Source organism: Lycium barbarum, chromosome 5 (assembly GCF_019175385.1).
Source record: "Lycium barbarum isolate Lr01 chromosome 5, ASM1917538v2, whole genome shotgun sequence".
Classification (NCBI taxonomy): domain Eukaryota; kingdom Viridiplantae; phylum Streptophyta; class Magnoliopsida; order Solanales; family Solanaceae; genus Lycium; species Lycium barbarum.
In genome coordinates, this window is record NC_083341.1 from 20,757,432 (window position 1) to 20,776,931 (window position 19,500).

Genomic DNA, 19,500 nt, shown 5'->3' on the forward strand with positions numbered 1-19,500 from the left:
TTGTCAATTTGATTTTCGTGGCTAAGAAATTTTACGAATTTGTAGATAGCTACAAAATTTAATTTGCTATTACTAAGTAATAGCTACGAATTTTAAATTCATAGCTTAGATTTCATAGCTATAAATACACTGTGTTGTAGTGTATGTTGGAACAAATTGTATATATATTGGGGAACATGTGGGTGAGATAAAGACCACTCATCTCATGTTTGACTTGAAGCATGGGCCACACCACTGCTGTACATTTGTGCAGTTGGCAGTGCAGCTTTACAGTTGTTGCTGCTGACTGTATAACATACAGAGAGAGCAGATCGCGAATCAAGTGTCTCTCTATTTCTTCAGCTGTTTGACAACCATCAAAATATAGAATGAACTTTATTTTATCATTTTTACTAATCATATCCCGTTTCAAACATAGCCACATCTCTTAAATTTAACTACTCATATCCCATTTTAAACTTAGCCACATCTCTTAGGTTTTATGGTCATACCCTAATCAAACTTAGCCACATATATTAGGTTTCACTTGGTGATACCTCATTTCAACTTCTTCCATTTACAACCTTGTTTTTTGACATTATTACAACCTAGTGCCATAATTTATTATTCCAAGACACTTCCAAAACTTAGCTAGTAAAGATAATTTCGTACATTTCCACTGTTTCTATATTACGAAAATTTCGAGGTGTTACAACATCAATAATGCAATTATTTAGTATCAAACATTTAGAGTTGTGCATACTTTTTAGAGGAAAACATATTTGCAAGCATATTCTCCACCCTCAAGCCTAACTCAATAATAATGGTGCGACCGGATATACAATGTGCCCACAACGTTCAATTTATAGCATCATAAACACATTAATAATCTCTTAAATGATCCATTGTTGTGTCCCACATCGGTACTGTTACGTGCTTGGTGTGGCCTTATATAGTCTTGGACTCTCCTACCTTAATAGCTACCTTTTGGGGTGCATGTGGTTCTCCTTAGGTTACAACAATTGGTATAAGAGCCAGCCCCTTTGTGCCGTCAGATATGTGCTACATCTGTACTAATATGTGTTAGTGTGGGCTTATGTAGACTTAGACTCCCCCACCTTAATAACTAGCTTTTGGGTGTGGTTCTCCCTGGGTTATAACATCCATCTTAATTAGCCCACTAATATGTGTTAGTGTGGGCTTATGTAGACTTAGACTCCCCCACCTTAATAACTAGCTTTTGGGTGTGGTTCTCCCTGGGTTATAACATCCATCTTAATTAGCCCACGGGATTTTGAGCTTGGGTAGACCAACTACTGAACCCTCTAGCCAGTGGTGGGCTCATCAGGATTTTTAACTCAGGGGTGCTCAACTGCCTTAAATTTCCTAGTACTAGTGTTACTATAAGATTGGATGTTCAATCGATATGTTTGTATGCTATTAATAGTTTTCAAATAAAGATATAATATTTGGGTAAAGCACAATAATCAAATAAACTTGATCTTGCAATTGCAAACCTCATCCCGCGGTCGTGAATTTGAGGCTTACCTACCTACCTTGGTCATTACTGGTGTTGATTACATATTTAATCTATATTGAGTTGATTGTAATTTAGGTTTAAAAGAAATATAACATTAGTTGTAGCTGACCAAATACTGATGTTTAAACAATAAATTTTACAAACAAATGAACATCATATTTGAATTGAACATTCACTTGAACTTCTTTTCGTTTCTTGTTTTAAAAAGGTGAAAATTGTGAACGTGGAGTTTCAAACATTATAGAGCGTCTTAAATTACAAAATTCTCATATAAATTGAAGGAGAGGAGCAAATTGTTAACAATATCTTAGACGACTCTTTGCAACATGCAAGGAGTAAAGAATTATACATCAGTACCAACTCGTGTTTGTTGTAACTAAATTATCGGTGAAAACCAAAGATTTAGTTTTAATCTATGTGATTGATAGAGACAGAGTCAACTCGTATTTCATTAATTAGTTAAATTATGCCAACGGACGTTTTATAGTACTCCCTCTGTCCCATTTTGTGTGACACTTTTCTTTTTTCAAGTGTCAATTTGACCAAACTTTGAAATTAAATTGGATTAGATTAACTCAATATTATAAGATTAAAATTTATATATTTGAAAACTACATGAAAATTACTATAAGTTGCAATTTTTCCCATGTCAATTTGGTGAAAAAATACATCTTAAAATGTTGGTCAAAATTTATGCAATTTGAATCTCGAAAAACGAAAAGTGTCACATAAATTGAAACAGAATGATTACTTTTTTAAAAAACATTTTTTAGTGAACGAAACTTAGCAAATAAAAGTACATCAAATAATGGGAAAAGTTGGTACGTATAGGGTTTTCATTGCATAAATACACGGGACCCAACCATGCATGCAGGGAAATTTCTTAGGGCTTGTTTGGAAAGGATTGTGTATAATTTTTAGGATACATAATTACTTTCCTTGTTTGTCATAACGGTATCACAGAATAATTCTTAATGTCATATTTGATTGTATAAGTGTGATTACATAATTTGATATTTTTATTTTATTTTAGGACAGACTAGTTTTTAAAAATAAAAATTTATTTTTCTAAATGAATATGTAAATAAAGGTTATTGTGTAACAAATGTACACATAAACATTAAAAATAAATAAATAAAGAATTTGAAAAGTCGTTGATATTATCTTAAACTCTTTGCATCCTTCGTGAATTGAAGAATGTTATTGCATCCTCTCAAATATGTTCAATTACTAACCAAGTAAGAATTTTTTTTTTATATACAAACAAACCAACCTATATAATGCACTCAATTATACTCAAATCTAATTACCAAATGATCTTCCAAACAGACTCTTATTAAAAGAAAAAAAAAAACACAGTCCCTCAGTCCATGTAAGCGTCTTAGTTCCCTTTTTTGTTTGTCTCAAAAGATTATTTCTTTCTATATTTAATAAGTTGACAACTCAAACATCTTACATGTCAAGTTTAAAATAAGAAGATTCAAAAGATATTTTAGTACATTGCTTATATCTTTCATTTAGGACCACAAGATTTAAAAGTCTCTTTTTATTCCTTAAACTTTGTGCCCAGTCAAATTAAATAACTTAAATTGGAACGAATGGAGTAATAACTTTTTTTTTATTTATCACCCGATGTCCAGTACCTGTATTGGGACCCGATTAAATTTGAATTCGCATCTGGAAGTCCCAAATTGGAAGGTAACATGCTCCCTAATAAGGCGACAAGCCCGAACTCGAAACCTCCGGTTAAGAACGAAAAAAAGATATTTCTGCTAGGGCTCTTCATTGACTCATGACTTTTCTCCCACTGAAGTCTTTGCAGTTTCTGCTCTTCTCAGAAGAAGACCAAGTCGTCCTTCCCTTTAACCCAAGACTGCATTTTCATAGCAATCTCCAGGAACTTTCTTAAACAGAAAAAATTGAGCACACATATACCTGTGCTAAAGTTATCTCATTTCACTTCATTATTTCTCTTCTAACATCAGTCCTTGAATGGCCCTGGAGCTGCAAGTTATGTCCATTTGACCATGTAAGTTTCTCTCTGCTTCAGTTTTTGTCACAAGCTAAGACTTTAACCTCAGCAATTGGACAATGCAAAAATCATTTTCTAAGTTATTGTTTTTTTGACACTTTTATTTAGTTTTGATTTTAGTTCTTTAGTACTATCAGTTCTTCATGTTAAGTATTTGTCCTGACTTTCTTATCATATTTGAATTTTCCTTTTAATTAAAGAGGGCAAAACAATTACTGTAATTAGTTCTACTTTCCGGGAAAAATATAAAGTTGTTCTAATATTTGGCTAATCCTTTTCTTGGAGTAAAAGGTTTTGTACTTCATAATAACATGGAGAACTATTACTTCGATATTTTGTGGTTTTTTTTTTTTTACCAGTGAATTGTTGATACATAGGTCACTTAACCAAACCATGTTATACTATTTGCTGTTTTTTTTTTATTGTCCTTAAAGGTTTCCGATGCTAGCTTCTGCATGACATCTGGTTATTTTGATCCCAACACTTGAAACTGCTATATGTTCTGAATTCAAAAGTTCGTGTTTTATTTTTATTTTTTCTGGTAGAAAAGATTGAGTTTAAGAATTCCTGGATAAACCATTATCTTCAATAATTTTCATTTATTTGGTACTTCAAATTTTTGTACTATTCTCACATTCAAGTCTCTCATTTGACTTTTTTTTTCCTTTTCCTTGTATTTATTTTTGTAGTTAATGTAAGCTAGTTACTATTGTTTTCCATAAAGAATGAACTATATGCTAGGATACTAGAGACAAAGGAAGAAAGGAAATTCTTTTTGACCATTCTGTTTTAGAACAGAGAAGCTGAAACTCTACGCATCCAGTAGGACAGAAGCTCAACAATATGATGAATCTCAAGCAGGACAAATATGTAAGGTTAGTTCAATCAGCCTTCTATACCAAGTAATATGCCATTATTTTTATTTTGGCTTTTTGAACTGTGACCTGAGCTAAAAGTTCCGTCACCAGACGCTTACATAAACTTCATGATACGATCCGAGTTACGTTTAAGACGAATTAATTTACAAAAGTAAATTAATCAATGAAAATAAAAAGGTAGACCCAACAGCAGAGGCAGAATTTTCACTAAGAGAGTTCATCACTAAGGGAGTTTATCATCTAATATACATATATACAATCAGAAAAATTGTCTATGTATAAACAGTTTGATTTTCTGGCGAAGGAGATTCGGATGACCCTAACCAGACTTTTTGGTAACAATTGGTACATGAACCAGCTAATTTTAGATGTAAATAAATACATTTCCCGATGACTTCTCACAATTTGCATTAATCCTTTTGCTACTTTTAAATTTACTTAGGTTTGAGGACTGGAAATCAGAACAGTCATCCTTCAGCATTCAAAATTCTCCGGAAAATAAGCCATTTCATGTCCGAAAACCATCGTTTAGCTCGTTGATGAGTAGCATTAGAAGAAGGCTTGAGAGGGGTTCTGAAAGAATTAGTAGCTGGAGAAAATCAACACGCGTGCATCCTCTAACTGATAAGCCAACAAAAGATCAATCGAGCTCATCAAAGAAGAAAGTTCTCGATCCTCAGGGGCGATTTCTTCAGCAATGGAACAAAATATTTGTCCTGGTTTGCGTAATTGCGGTGTCACTGGATCCGTTGTTCTTCTACATTCCTGTCATCGATAACGAAAATAAGTGCCTCGATTTGGACAAGACTTTAAAGATCACTGCTTGTGTTCTGCGTTCAATCACTGATCTTTTCTATATCTTCCACATTATATTGCAATTTCGTACTGGCTTCATTGCTCCGTCTTCTCGAGTTTTTGGAAGGGGTGAGTTGATTGAAGATTCCTGTGCTATTGCCAAGCGATATCTGTTATCTTATTTCATCGTTGACGTTGTGGCAGTCCTTCCACTCCCACAGGTTCGAGTCCTCAAAAGCTTGTGTTTTTTAGCATTCTCTGAACCTATGTTGCTCGAACTCTCCAAATATATTGTTGTGCCCGTGTCGGATCCTCCAAAATTACGGTAAATTTGAAGGGTCCGACCCGCACCCGTCGGCATTTTTGAAGAGTCAGAGAAACATAGCTCTAAACTACTGAAAAACATGAATTAGCGATAGTCCGCAGCTAAGTAGTAAAATCCGTCGCTAATCCTAATTAGGGACGGATTAACAATGGAATTTCAAAAAAAATTGTTTGCTACTAGCAATTTAGTGACGAAGTTCGTAACTAATTCCAAATTTTTATAGTTGCTTAAAGAGAGTATGATATTAACAAGTTAATTAACTTATTTTTGTGCAGATTGTGATATTGCTTATCACACCGAACGGGAATGGCCCCATTGCTCTAGCGACGAAAGAAATGTTGAAGATTGTCATTTTTGTCCAATATGTTCCAAGAATATTTAGAATCTATCCATTGTACAAAGAAGTGACAAGGACTGCAGGCTTATTTACTGAAAGTGCATGGGGTGGAGCTGTTTTCAACCTTTCCCTCTACATGCTAGCCAGTAACGTAAGTTTCCTTTTAACGAATAGATGAATCAACATTACATAAAAGATAATTACAAGTAACTGTCCATAATAAAAGGAGCCGGTAAAATTACATTAATAGTGTAAAGTTTTTTTATACTGTCAGTGTATATAAATTAAGTCCACTCTAAAAATTCTGTGAGAATAATCAATGCCGACGACTAGTCGGTCATAACAAAAAGATCGGATATGTCATATGGTTCCGAAGGATGAACAAAAAAATCGATTTTAATAGGCGCAAATGTGTGATCTCAGGTAGTTGGGGCCTTTTGGTATTTAATCTCAGTAGAACGCCAAGATACATGCTGGCGCAGAGCGTGTGACAAGATCCCCTCCTGTTCGTCACACAACTTATATTGTGGAGGAAATAGGAATGGAAATGCTCTGTTACTAAATTCTTCTTGCCCTCTCCTAAAACAAGAAGATATAAAGGATCCAAATACCTTTGATTTTGGAATCTTTCTTGATGCTCTTCAGTTTCGGGTTGTGGAAAAGAGAAAATTCTGGACCAAACTCCTCTATTGCTTTTGGTGGGGGCTGAGAAACTTAAGGTCTGTTCACCTTTATGTATTGGGTAACTTCCATAGTTCTGTAATAATCTCTTTGAACTGTGTTAAAAGCTAAATTTCTTCTTACATGTTTCAGTTCTCTTGGCCAAAACCTTAAGACAAGCACCTTTGTTGGAGAGATTCTTTTCGCCATCTTTATCTCAATTATTGGGCTTATCTTGTTTTCCTTGCTTATTGGCAATATGCAGGTTAGCACACTTACTCTTTAGCATACAATCTTGAACAAGTCAATCTATTTAGAGTAAAAATCTTACAATTGCCAGACAAGAACTTGGACACCCCTCGAAAACAAACTTAATTTGTTATGCCTTTTCGTTTTCAAAACAGCTTCAACTAATCCTTTTTCAAGTTCGTGCTCTGTACTTTACTATTTGCCAGACTAGATAAAACTGGGACACCTCTCAAAGTGAACGCTTTGGCATTTTGGGATTGGACTTAACTTATATTCACTGACATTGTAATGAATTTTTTACACTGTAAGTACAATTTAACATGTTATAGAAGGTTAATCGTCTTCTTTGCTGGATTACTAATTCCATTTGTTTTGGTAATCACCTACAATTAACTTTCAAGGGACCTGATAGTGTAGAAAATTTCAAATTGTCAGTGTATAAAAGTTAAACTCTTCAGTCTTCAAAATAAAGTTTGAGTAATTTCGTGTTGGTTGTCGGAAACAGAAATATTTGCAATCTATAACGGTTAGAGTAGAAGAAATGAGAGTAAGAAGGCGGGATGCAGAACAGTGGATGTCTCATCGCATGCTTCCTGAAAATCTGAGAGAGCGAATTAGAAGACATGAACAGTACAAATGGCAAGAAACCAGGGGAGTTGAAGAAGATTCACTGATTCATAATCTTCCTAGAGACTTGAGGAGAGATTTAAAGCGCCATCTCTGTTGGTCTTTGCTCAAAAGAGTAAGTATCACATTTATAATTATTCCTATTCTTTCAAATCACTTTCAGTATATGCAGTCAAAGAATGTTACTCCCTCCATTACATTTAAATGACGGTGTTTGAATTGGCACGGAGTTTTAAGAAAGAAAGACAGACGTTTTGCACGTTCACCCAGAGTCAGTGAACTCCATTTTTGGTACCGGTCAAGTAGAAATAATATGAATAGCGAGTCAGTACCCAAAGTCCCTTAGAACTTTTAATCCTAAATATGTTAACATTTCAATGGCTCTAAAAGCATGTCATTAAAGATAAAAAGGGAAGTTTAAGTTTCTAAACATAGACATATGGCATTCTTTTCCGGAACAGACTAAAAATAAAAAGTGTCGCATAAAACGGAACCGAGGGAATATTAAATCTAAGTGAAACCTTATCGAACCACATCAAGCAAACTAGTAAAGAACCACATTAAGTGCTTTAATACTAAAACTTATGTTCTTTATGTTTCCTCCAAATGCTGCATTGGTTTGGTAATGCAGGTTCCCATATTCGAGAAAATGGACGAACAATTACTGGATGCATTGTGTGACAGACTGAAACCAGCACTCTTCACAGAGAAGAGCTTCATAATCCGAGAAGGCGATCCAGTAGATGAAATGCTCTTTATAATGAGAGGTACACTGTTAACTATGACCACAAATGGAGGAAGAACTGGTTTTTTCAACTCTGCTCATCTCAAGGCTGGTGATTTCTGTGGAGATGTGCTTTTTACATGGGCTTTAGACCCTCATCATTCCTCAAGTACTTTTCCCATTTCAACTATAACAGTGCAAGCTGTTACTGATATCGAAGCTTTTGCGCTCACTGCTGATGACCTAAAGTTTGTCGCCTCGCAGTTTAGACGTCTACATAGCAAGCAACTTCAACATACTTTCAAGTAAGTTGTTTAGGCCTTGTCTCATTTCTTTACAAGCTTAAGTCTTTTCTTCATTTGCTCATTTGGTATGAGTTTTGAAGGAAAGTATGATGCAAAAGTCACTGGTACAATGTAAGTTTTGGGTGCTTTTTTTGATGAAGTAATAATTTATTGATGTTGGAACAGAAAAACATGCTCGTATACATTTAGTATACCAAAAAGTAGAAAGCCTACAAAAAGATCTGGTTTTCTACGAACAACACCTAATCTTCTATACATAAAATAATTTTATGGGTGCACCAAAAGGAAATAAGAGAGAAACTATTGCGTACTCCTTATCTGAACAAAGTTCATCTCTACTCGCAAAAGCTCTCCTACTTTGTTCCATCCAAACAACCCATATAAGAACTAACGACGCAAATTTCATGCCCTGTGTCTTCTCCTACTTCCATAACTCCAACTGGCCACAACTCCTTTTATTGTGTCTGGCATCACCCAAAAAATACCAAACCATGTAAAAATCTCCCATCATAATCTCGATGCCACTGGACAATGAATGAGGATATGGTCGAGACACCGCACCCATACACATTAAGACATAAGTGACCTTCCTCTTCAAATTCTCCGCCGTCAAGATCACTCCTCTAGTTGCTAACCAAGTAAAAAAAAAAAAACTCAACCTTTCTCAACTATGCCTGTATATCACAGAAGGAACTTACATTATACCTACATGGCACCACTGAAAAAAAAAAACTCATTTTCCGACCCAAGATTTAAAAAAAAAGAGAGAGAGAGAGAGGGACTCATTATGTGCCACATGGTGAAAGGCACCGGATATTAGGTGGAAATGAGCTTCTTCATTTTTTTGTGAGTGGTATCACATGGATGATATAAGGAGAGTTGTTGATGTGGCTATACTTACATGACAATTTTATGGCTGCCGATGACGATAAATGAAATTACTTAAAGTTTTGGAGAAATCTATTAACACTTGGACTTGGCTATTTCAGGTTCTACTCACAACAATGGAGGACGTGGGCTGTATGCTTTATACAAGTAGCATGGCGTCGACACTGCAGGAATAAGCTCGAGAAATCTTTAAGAGAGGAAGAAGATAGACTGCAAGCTGCATTAGCAAAAGAGAGCACAAATGCACCAAGTCTTGGAGCTACCATTTATGCATCAAGGTTTGCTGCTAATGCGCTGCGCGCCTTGCAACGTAGCCATACAACTGGTGCAAAATTGTCTCCCACATTACCTGTGCTGCTTCAGAAACCAGCTGAACCAGATTTTAGTGAGGAAAATGATTCATGAGATCATTAAGATGCGAGATATTACCAGAAATGTTGGAAGATGTTCATACTGGGGGAGTTGCATTTTCTTTTTATTCTAAAAAACAACTCTTTTGAGTAGTACATATGTTATATCTTGATTCATTAAGATTCTTGTAAGATAGAAACAGGCAGTTCTGTTATCTAAGTTTTATCGAGTTCTGACTAGTTTAGCTACTCAAACTTTGAGTCTTGAGCCTATTTTTAGGGAGAGGGAGGAAATAAACCAAAAGCTACAATGACAGAAAGAAATACTTGGAGATGGTCTTACATCGGTACCCCGGAATTAGACATGACAAACGGCCAGTCAGGTCATAACCCCTTGCATTCAAATTGGAATACTTTTTCAATTTCTCGTCGTCTCAAATACATCGTTTAATACTGTATTCAGTTGTGTTGCATTATTGTACAATGTATTTCTTTACAATATGATATTAGTCAGATGGCAGGATAAGTATACGGTAATATTTATCGAAAAAGTTGACTGTTTCGTCATAGATTCACTCTATCCTCATTATTTAGCCATATATTTGTATTCCCCGAAATATATACCTATTTGTCTCTATTAGGAGAACCTTACAGTTAAGACTCATGATAACACGAGATATGTAGAATCTCATCTTGATTCACTATGTAAACCAAAATGCACCTTAAAAGACTTCGAGGAAATGACACAAGAAGCACGATGAAATGTGACCTATATTGGTATATAAAGCTTCAAACTCCTTTAACAAGCCAAGAAAAGAATATGATGCAACATTACAAGTGATAGCTTTACACTATTAGAATTTGACTCTCTTGTCTACTTACAACATGATCAGCACAAGAGGAGAAGTTGGTATGAGTGATTTCAAGAACTTTCAAGATTGGAACTTGGCATTAGTTGGTTGTTTGCTGTATAGTGATCCTGCTGCAGCTGGAACTTCAGCTTGTGAAGAGACGGTTGTGGAAAGTGGCTGGAAATTTGTGTTTCCAACAAACCAGTAGAGCACCCACTTCAAATTGCAGAGTGTGTACTTGAGAGCTTTGGTCCAATTTTCCTGCTTATTAAAGCTCTGAGTAATGGAGTAACTTTCAACTTTGTCATTTTCAATCCTGCAAGAAAGCCCTAGACAGTTAGGTAACCGTAATAGTACTAATACATCAAACGAGAACTTAGTTGGAGAATGCCATTTCTATATCTATAGTCGAGTCAAGTAATTCACGTCCAATTCTGGACTCCAATATGTAGCATCCTAATAAATGCCACATAAAAAGCTCAAAATTCTCTTCAAAGCAGTAGTTTGAAAATCAAGACAAATTAGTGGAATACAAAATAATAGCGCACTCTTAAACGTACTTCACGAATGGGCCTAACTTAATAAGAGGCGGCTCTAAGGCTAAAAAGCATCAAGTTTAGCTCCCTTCCATGTTGGTATATGTCCAACTCTCACTTAGCAAGTCCCGCTGGTTCCACGTAGTTGTCTAAGACATATCATAGATCCATACTTCAATTACCACGCCAAGTCACTCATACCCCTCTCCATTACCAACCCATAAGTAAAAAAGGAAAAGCAAAGAAACTTATGCAATTATTCCAACTGATCTAAACTGATAGTCATTTGCTCCAACTTCATGTTCCTCCTTTAGGGATAATAAGATGGACATATGCAAGCAACCTTATCACTAAAACAAAATCTACCAAACTCTTCTTTGCAGAAATTCTGACAACCAATTACCCAATAGCTATGTATCTGACTAAGAAAATATAAATCCAAGATGCACTATAGAACATTTTGCTAAAACATTGAAGCTTCTAAGTATTGCAGAATTAGGCTTCTTGAATATGCAGAGGCTTACTTGTAAGGAAGCTTAAACCATTTGTCAGGACGAATATTGTTTTCCCTATCTTTTGAATTTGCAAACTCGGAGAACTCCTTTAGGCAGGTCAAGAACAATGTCATTGCTTTGTCATACCGTGTGCTCCAGAAGAGATTTACCGGGCCGAACCTTCAAAAGATTAAGAGGGATCATATTAGCTAATTCTAAAAGGTGAAAGTTTGGAATTGGAAAACCACAATGTGTGTTACTGTCAAGGTATTTAAGATAACTGGAAACAAAGATGCAACATAACCGGCCTCCAGGAAGTGATTTCGGAGTTCGTACATCTCATTCACTATTATCAAGTAGAAAGCTGAGTGTATTACAATGAAAACAAGTTAATAGCAAACAGACTACCTATCCTACATTTACTAACTACAATTATTATTGCATCATTTACCCACCTGAAATCAACTTAAAATACGTATCAAATTGACAGTATGGCAATTAATACCTTTGGACAGATATGTTTAAGAAAAAGACAAGGATAAACTTACAGTTCATAAGTAGTATTATTGGTGTCCATGATCCGAGGATAACTTCCCATAGGAAGAATTTTTATCCGATATCTGGAAAGGGAAAATCAAGGATACACAATGGACAGAAAACAGCAAGAACACTAGGCAATACTTCTGGGCCAGCTTGCGCGCATAAGCTCCAATACTTCTTAGGCTGAGAGTTGCATTCTAATAAACAAACTAGGCAATATAAGGCAGTTCTTCCTTCGGTCGATCAAGGAATTCACATAAAAGGATTATATTTTACTCAAAAACAAGAAAAATAGATATATGTTTCAACAAGGATACTGAAACTTTGGTCGGAAATATTGAGCCATTGTATGGAGAAGAAGGCACGCTTGGCCCCATGCTGCATTTATCTCGTCCCACTCAACCTAAGCATTTATCACAAATATTGTACATTATAGATAACAAAAGAATAAGAAAAAAGAAAATATTATTATGATGAGAAAAAAAAATGAAAGCCAAGAAAGTTCAACATACAGTATCATAATGAGAAATAATGAGCTCTTTCAGTTTGAAGTGTAGCACAAAAATGGCAAAATAAATAGCTACTACCAGATCAAAACTTCATTCGAGATGAACAAATGAAATATAGCAGTTCATACACCTACATAGAGTTCAACTAATTAAATTCTGTAGTACTTGCTATTTCTCCATTTCCTTTAATCAGATTCTGTATTAAACAGGAGATAGAACTGAAGATGTAACATATTTTACAATGGCCTAAGCAGAGATTGTACTGCCTCATCCAATTTCCACGACCTATTTCAGTTTTCAACTACCAAATTTACTTGTCTCCTTCTCCAACCAATAACCCAAACAAATATAAATTCTATAATAATATTTTTACCATTAATCTTTTTTTTATAAGGAACATTAATCTGATACATTAAGGAAGTATTTTAAGAGAAAATACGCTTTCAGTATGGAATATCAGATACTGCAGCAAAGCATGATGCTGAATATATCTACAAGAAACCAGACAATTATATCCAAACAAATTGAAGTAACATACCGGAATTTTAGGAAGTCTTCCGAGACGAAAGTTGTTAATCGTTCCAAATTCACCATCATACCAGATTGGAAATGCATCATTGAGCACATTAGTCCGCTTTAGCAGCTCTAAATGAGCTTGTGAAACTTCTGTCTTCGCTAAAATTGCATCTCTCTCTTCCTGCAGTAAAAAGATCCTTCTTAACAAGTGATTTGCTCCATCCAACGCCAGAAACACCACCCCACCACCCCCGAAAAGAGAGATACTTCTCTTCTACCCCAAAATTTAAGTCAGATTTCCCCCAATCATCTGAATGGAGTTTCATTTTTGTTCTCGATATATCAAATAGCTCTTTAGTGGGGAGGGATAATATGTGAAATATGAGGCAAAAGAACAGTCAAGCCACCATTTAAAGATATAAGACCAAAGATTATTCCCACAGGTAAATTAAAAATGACAGTTACAAACAGAGCATGGTAAGAAGAAGCAGCAAGAAACCTGATGAGCTATCAACTGAAACTGAAAGTTGTTGAATTCTTGCCAGTACCTGTTAAATAAAAGGCATGCTAGCATTTAGCAATTAGTGATGGCAAATCTCAAACAGCTGATTTAAATAATAGATAACTATAGTTAAACTCTTGATCCAGGCAACCGAACTGGGATATAGTGACAGTAACTCTTTTATTTATAGGCTTCTCTACCAGGCTATTCCAAGTTCCTTTATAATACTACAGTCCACAATAACAATAACCACTATACCTCCATCTCGAGCTATTTGGTGTCAGCAATTTTCTTTTATAAGGTAAAATAATTTTATGAACAATGAGAAAATCACCGTATATAAACAATATACCAAAAAGTAGAAAACCTACAACATAATGTAATTCTCTACAAACTACACCAAGTCTTCTTACAAAGTACAAACTAAAACTTCATGGGTGCACCAAAAAGAAGCAATATGTGTCATCCCTCTACTTATTTGTTTTTTACCCACCTGAGCCTTTTACGACCTTACTTTTTTGAATGGTCTCCCCTAAGGTTGACCTGTTTTCAAATAAACTGAACCTCGATATTACATTCAAGAAGGATTCTCCTAAGCTAAGGGCTCCCGAAATTCATCTGAAAGTCAGTCTAATGGAGGATTGACATAAAAATCTCTAAATAGACAAAAGAATCCTCGCAATAAACAGAGAAAAGAAAATTTTTACATGCATAGGCCTAGTAAGAGAGACAAACTCCTAAACACATTTATGAGGGCTAGTTACTGCACCAAAAAAATGAAAAAATGCAAGCCAGGCCATTTGAGTACTACCGCTCCTCCAACTCCTTAAAGCGGCTAGACTTCAGCTCTAGTTCCTTCAGTTCGCCAGTGACTACAGAACATTGCTTCTCTGTTTCTTCTATTGCTGCTTCAAGTTTTCGCTCTTCTTCTTCTATCTTCAAGAGCATCAAAACACATTGAAGTCAATAAATGATCTTCAATACAAAAGACTAGAAGTGCAGAAGACATAATTGCAAAAAAATGTACGTGCTAAGCCTCAGCTTTCTTTATCCACAACTGTGTTTCCATTTCATTCTAATATATTATCTTTGTAATATAATCAGTTCAGACCAATTATAAACAGAATGCACTAGGATTTAAATATTTTTGCAGGTAGTTTTTTTGGAGGTACTTCTGTGCTGGATCGGGTTAAATAGCATCTTAATTTATTTGTTCTCTTATAAATAAAGGGGAAAACTAAGAGGTCCTTTATGTGACTCAAAATTGTTAACCACCTTCAATTTCTCCTTCAGAAAATCAGCCTCGCTAAGAACATTCCTTGCTTCTCCCTCCAATCGCTGAAGGCAAGCTTCGTAGGCTTGTATGTCCCCGTTAACATCTTCCACCTCCTTGTCAAGTTTATCAGACAGTACCCTCATGCATTCAAGACACAGGGGTTGCTCGATCTGGGTCTGTGTTGTGGCAATATCAAATGCACGCTTTAGGACAGTGATGGTGGAGTGAAACCCAGAATTATTTGGCTGCGTGGGAGCATTTGGAGGTCCACCATCTGGTGATGGAAGATTCGTACCAGCTCCATCAGATGTATGCTCACACTTATACACTGAAGCAGCTGGTGGTGGCAAAACCACAAATGATTCTTCCATAGCCCTCCCAAACTGGCTTGCATCTGGCTGAGTAGATCCTCCTCGTCCTCGAGGAGGGATCCCTGGTCCCTGATTTCTTTGCTTTGGCAACACAACATATGAATGCTCCATACGGCTAGACCCTATAACACTACCAGCTCCATGAATTGAAGAAGCCTGCATCCCTGCACCAACACCCTAAATCAGCAAACTATAGATGTATTATCCGCTCTTCTAGACATTAAATTTAATGAAAGAAACGCTTGTACAATTCCACAGGACATAGAAATGAAAACTAACAACAAAGTGAGGCTATGTGGAAACAAGAAATCTAGGGATTTCATATAATGGAAACAGAAAATTTTATAAATAGCTATAGTTTAGAGCATAACTGACAAAACATAGCTACAGTTTGCATATTTACGAAACATAGCTACAGTTTGCGTATTTACGAAGCGTAGCTACAGTCGTTGTATCAGGTGGGTATGTATCGGAAGGCAGGTATCAGCTGTATCAGGCGGGTATTAACTGTATCAGAGCATACTATATCAACTGAAATAGCACGAAAGAGATGTATCAGCGCATACAGTTGCATGTGTGTATTGCTTATTTGCTACAAAACCCAAAATGTAGCTACATTTCATAATTTTTTGAAACTATAGCTATGTATCGTAAATACAATCTAAATGTTTGTCACGTCGCGTAATTTTTCCTTAAACTCAATGGTGTCTAAATTTTAAAACTAAATGTCACAGCCTCCACTGAACTAAGTTGGATCACAATTAAAACCTTCTCTAACACACAATTACTTCATGAAGAAATTCAGTAAAGGTAAAAGCTTTTAGTGCATATAGAAACTAAACCAAAAAAAATTCCAGTTAGTACCTCCAATACAAACATCAGTTCGCATAATTTTTTGTACTCCCTCCTTCCCAAATTAGTTGTCATGTTTCACTTTTCGATAGTCAAACCATGTGAAATTTTAACCAATATTTTAAAATGTATTTTTTTTTCATCAAATTAACATGAGAAAAAATTGCAACTTGTAGTACCTTTCATATAGTTTTTGATTATCTAAATTTTAACTGTAACATATTGAGTTGATCTAATCCAATTTAGCTTCGTAAATTAGTTAAATTTAACTCTTGACAAGCGAAACATGAAAACTAATTTGGGAGAAATCCATAGCAACTCTACTATGTCGCATACCAATTAGCTAACATAAAAAATTAATCATAATTTCCTAAATATTGAATCATAGGGCATTAATTAACATAGTTGAGTCCAATTAATTTGGGTTCAATTGATGAATATATAAAGCTAGAGAGAGAAATAAGGTAGGATCACAAATAAAAGCTTCTCTAATACACAATTACTTCACGAAGAAATTTCGGTAAAGTTAAAAGCTTTTGCTGCATATGAACAGTAAACAAAATTTCCAGTTAGTATCTCCAATACACACCAATTCACATAAGCATTCACATAGTCGACTCCAATTAATTGGGGAACTTTCAAAAATATACAGCCCAACATAAAATATTACGCTACGTAGCCATTTTTTCAGTTTATACAAAAGTATACAACATTATACCCTGGGGAAAGCATTATACATAGTGTATCAACCTTCTATAAAAGTGTATAAAAGGAATAACTAAACCGGGTAACAAACTCAAAATACGGGCTACGTGGCGTAAATATTTTCTCCCAGTAGACAGCATAATTTTCACAAAAACAATCACAATTTCCTAAATCAATCATCATAGGGAATTAATTAACACGGTCGACTCCAATAAATTTGGGTTCAATTGATGTATAAAACTATAAATATAAATAAAAGTAGAGAGAGAAAGACGGGTCGGGTCGGGTCGGGTCTAACCGGAGCGAGAAGAAGAAGAATCGGGGAAGAATTTATCGGCATAATTATCAACACCGGCGAAAGAGAGAGGATTGTGGCAGTTCTGACAGAGGTATCTTGGTAGATTCGGGTCTACCGGTAAACTCCGACCCTTATCACTCCTGCTGCTATTTTTCGTCATCGATTTATTTCTTTCTCTGTTCACTCTTGAATTTCAGTATATAATTTGATGGGTAATTTAAAAAAAAAAAAAAAATAAGCCACTTTCCTGGAGGGGGGTTCGATGGAAATTTTGTAAAGGGAAAAGTGACAAACAAACAAAATAAGAAAAAGCGTATGGATTATCTCTGAAGTCTAATATAGTAGGGCATTTAGCTAGAGGTGACTTTAAGTCTTTTTATTGAGTGAATGTGACTCAAGTTTTAATTATTGAGTGGAGGTGGTGTTTTTTTATTAGTGATTAAGAGATTTTGACTTTGCCCAAAAGTTTTTATTTTGACACTTTGACCCTTAACTTTATTTTTAATACTTTGCCTTCAAGTTTTATTTTTAACACTTTGATCCAGTCAATATAAACCATAAAATACCAAAATGGGTCCAAAAAAAAGGGTGTCAATAGCTGCACCGTTTTTGCTCTTTTCCCTCCTCTGTTCTTCTTCTCCTTCCTCGATTCGTTTTTCCTCTTTCTTCTTCTTCTTCTTCTTTTCCATCCGCCTATTCTCATTCTTTTTCTCCCTCCATTCTTCTTCCTCATCTTCCATTGCTGCTTCCTCTGCTTCTTCTTCATCCATTGCTGTTCCATTTTGAAGAATCTGCTCAACAAAAGAAAAAACTAAACCACCAAATTTGAAATTTTTTGGTTGGATTTCGTTAGTGTCTACATGGGCATTACTTCATAAGTATTGCTACTTCCCCTGCTTCTTCTTCTTCCATTGGTGCGACATTTTGAAGAATTTGCTCAACAAAGAAAAGAATGAAACCAGCAGATTTTGTAATTTTTTGGCTGGGCATTACTTCAGAAGTAATTTCCGCTCATTTGGTAAGTAAAATATTGTTGTTTTGTTTCAATTGTTTATGTGGGTTTTGCTGCTGATTTTCCAACAATTTACGGTAGCAATTGTACTTGTTGCAACAAGTGCTAAAGCTGTTGTATAAGAGCTTCTAAATTTTTGCAACAACTGTTGTAGTTTCTGCAGAAGCTGCTGTAGTTTATGCAACAGCTATTGTAGTTGCTGCCACAATTACAACAGATTATGTAGTTGTTGCAACTTCTATACTAATTGTTGTTAAATACGTAATATGAATAAGTTGCAACAGATTTGTGAGTTGTTGCAAGTAGTGTATTGCCTGTTGCAACAAGTATCTTACTTGTTGCAACAACTCACTGATCTGTCGGATTCAGCTTCAGTCCAACAGAACCCAAAAACTGGACCAAAAAAAAAAACTGTAGCTGACTCCAACAGATTAGTTAGTTACTGCAACAAGTGTATTACCTGTTGCAACAAGTAATTTACTTGTTGCAACAACTCACTAATCTATTGGACATCATCAACTGTCTTTGGATTAAACAGAACTCAAAAAACTGAAGCTGACTCTAACAAATTAGTTAGTTGGTGCAACAAGGATAGTACTTGTTGCAACAGGTAATCCACTTGTTGCAACACCTGATTCATCTGTTCCAACAAGTCATTAAGTTATTGTATTTTGTTACTATACAGTCATGACCTTTTTTTAAAAAAAAAACAACATATATTCAGGTAGCATTAATGGGGGACTCAATAACAATAGGTGTTGATTGCCATGGCGAATGGATCGAGAAGAACAATCGATATATTTGGCGATGGAAGGGTAGTCACATGTTAGAGACGATAGCGATGAGTGTCCAAAGAGATGTTGTGTTTGATGATTTTGTGAACTTAATCATCACCTATTGTGAATTAACTTGTGAACCGAAAGATCTTGCCATCACTTACATGCATAGCTCTTTTGAAAACCAGAGGGTCTTGCCTTTTAAGATAACCGATCAGGATCGCTTGCGTACTTATTTGAATGATGTAGCTAGGCCCATTTTAAGGGTATACGTGGTTGGAAGCCCGGTAGAGAACCATAATTTAGGTCAAGACCAACAAGATGTGTTAAATGATAAATTGGATGGGGTAGATATGGATATGGATATTCCAGATAATGGAAGTGGGGGTGAGCCGATTCCTATACCCGAAGTTGCGAGCAATACACCGTGTTCTACACCATCTTCACAGTGCAGCCATGTTCAAGATGATGAAACAGGCTTTTATAAAGGAATGTCATTCAAGAACAAGGAACAACTAGCAACTATGTTGAAACTTGCTTGCGTGAAGAAAGATTTTACACTCAAGAAGGTGA

General features: G+C 35.5%; 2 protein-coding genes across 2 annotated transcripts; one reads left to right on the forward strand and one right to left on the reverse strand.

Moving 5' to 3' along the window:
• Positions 1 to 3,326: 3,326 nt before the first annotated feature.
• Positions 3,327 to 10,113, forward strand: LOC132640680 (cyclic nucleotide-gated ion channel 1-like). The gene is made up of 9 exons (XM_060357366.1): positions 3,327 to 3,548; positions 4,345 to 4,426; positions 4,872 to 5,445; positions 5,825 to 6,037; positions 6,310 to 6,605; positions 6,700 to 6,811; positions 7,301 to 7,537; positions 8,054 to 8,451; positions 9,441 to 10,113. Exons 2-9 carry the CDS (start codon positions 4,395 to 4,397, stop codon positions 9,742 to 9,744), a joined length of 2,166 nt encoding a protein of 721 aa, XP_060213349.1. The 5' UTR covers positions 3,327 to 3,548; positions 4,345 to 4,394; the 3' UTR covers positions 9,745 to 10,113.
• Positions 10,114 to 10,442: 329 nt separating this feature from the next.
• On the reverse strand, positions 10,443 to 17,437 carry LOC132640681 (beclin-1-like protein). The gene is made up of 9 exons (XM_060357367.1): positions 17,140 to 17,437; positions 14,913 to 15,448; positions 14,449 to 14,573; positions 13,635 to 13,683; positions 13,158 to 13,316; positions 12,428 to 12,513; positions 12,119 to 12,190; positions 11,601 to 11,750; positions 10,443 to 10,856 (listed from the first exon to the last, which is right to left on the reverse strand). Exons 1-9 carry the CDS (start codon positions 17,297 to 17,299, stop codon positions 10,622 to 10,624), a joined length of 1,572 nt encoding a protein of 523 aa, XP_060213350.1. The 5' UTR covers positions 17,300 to 17,437; the 3' UTR covers positions 10,443 to 10,621.
• Positions 17,438 to 19,500: the final 2,063 nt, after the last annotated feature.

Bases quoted from the DNA above. Each gene is read 5' to 3' on its own strand.
- LOC132640680 (XM_060357366.1), top strand. From the start codon at position 4,395: ATGATGAATCTCAAGCAGGACAAATATGTAAG. The intron at 5,446-5,824 runs GTTCGAGTCCTC...ATTTTTGTGCAG, and splicing joins CAGTCCTTCCACTCCCACAG to ATTGTGATATTGCTTATCAC. The intron at 6,038-6,309 runs GTAAGTTTCCTT...GTGTGATCTCAG, and splicing joins TCTACATGCTAGCCAGTAAC to GTAGTTGGGGCCTTTTGGTA.
- LOC132640681 (XM_060357367.1), bottom strand. From the start codon at position 17,299: ATGACGAAAAATAGCAGCAGGAGTGATAAGGGTCGGAGTTTACCGGTA. The intron at 13,684-14,448 runs GTAGTACTCAAA...TTTATTTAACAG, and splicing joins TTTAAGGAGTTGGAGGAGCG to GTACTGGCAAGAATTCAACA. The intron at 12,514-13,157 runs GTATGTTACTTC...ATAAATGCTTAG, and splicing joins GAAGACTTCCTAAAATTCCG to GTTGAGTGGGACGAGATAAA.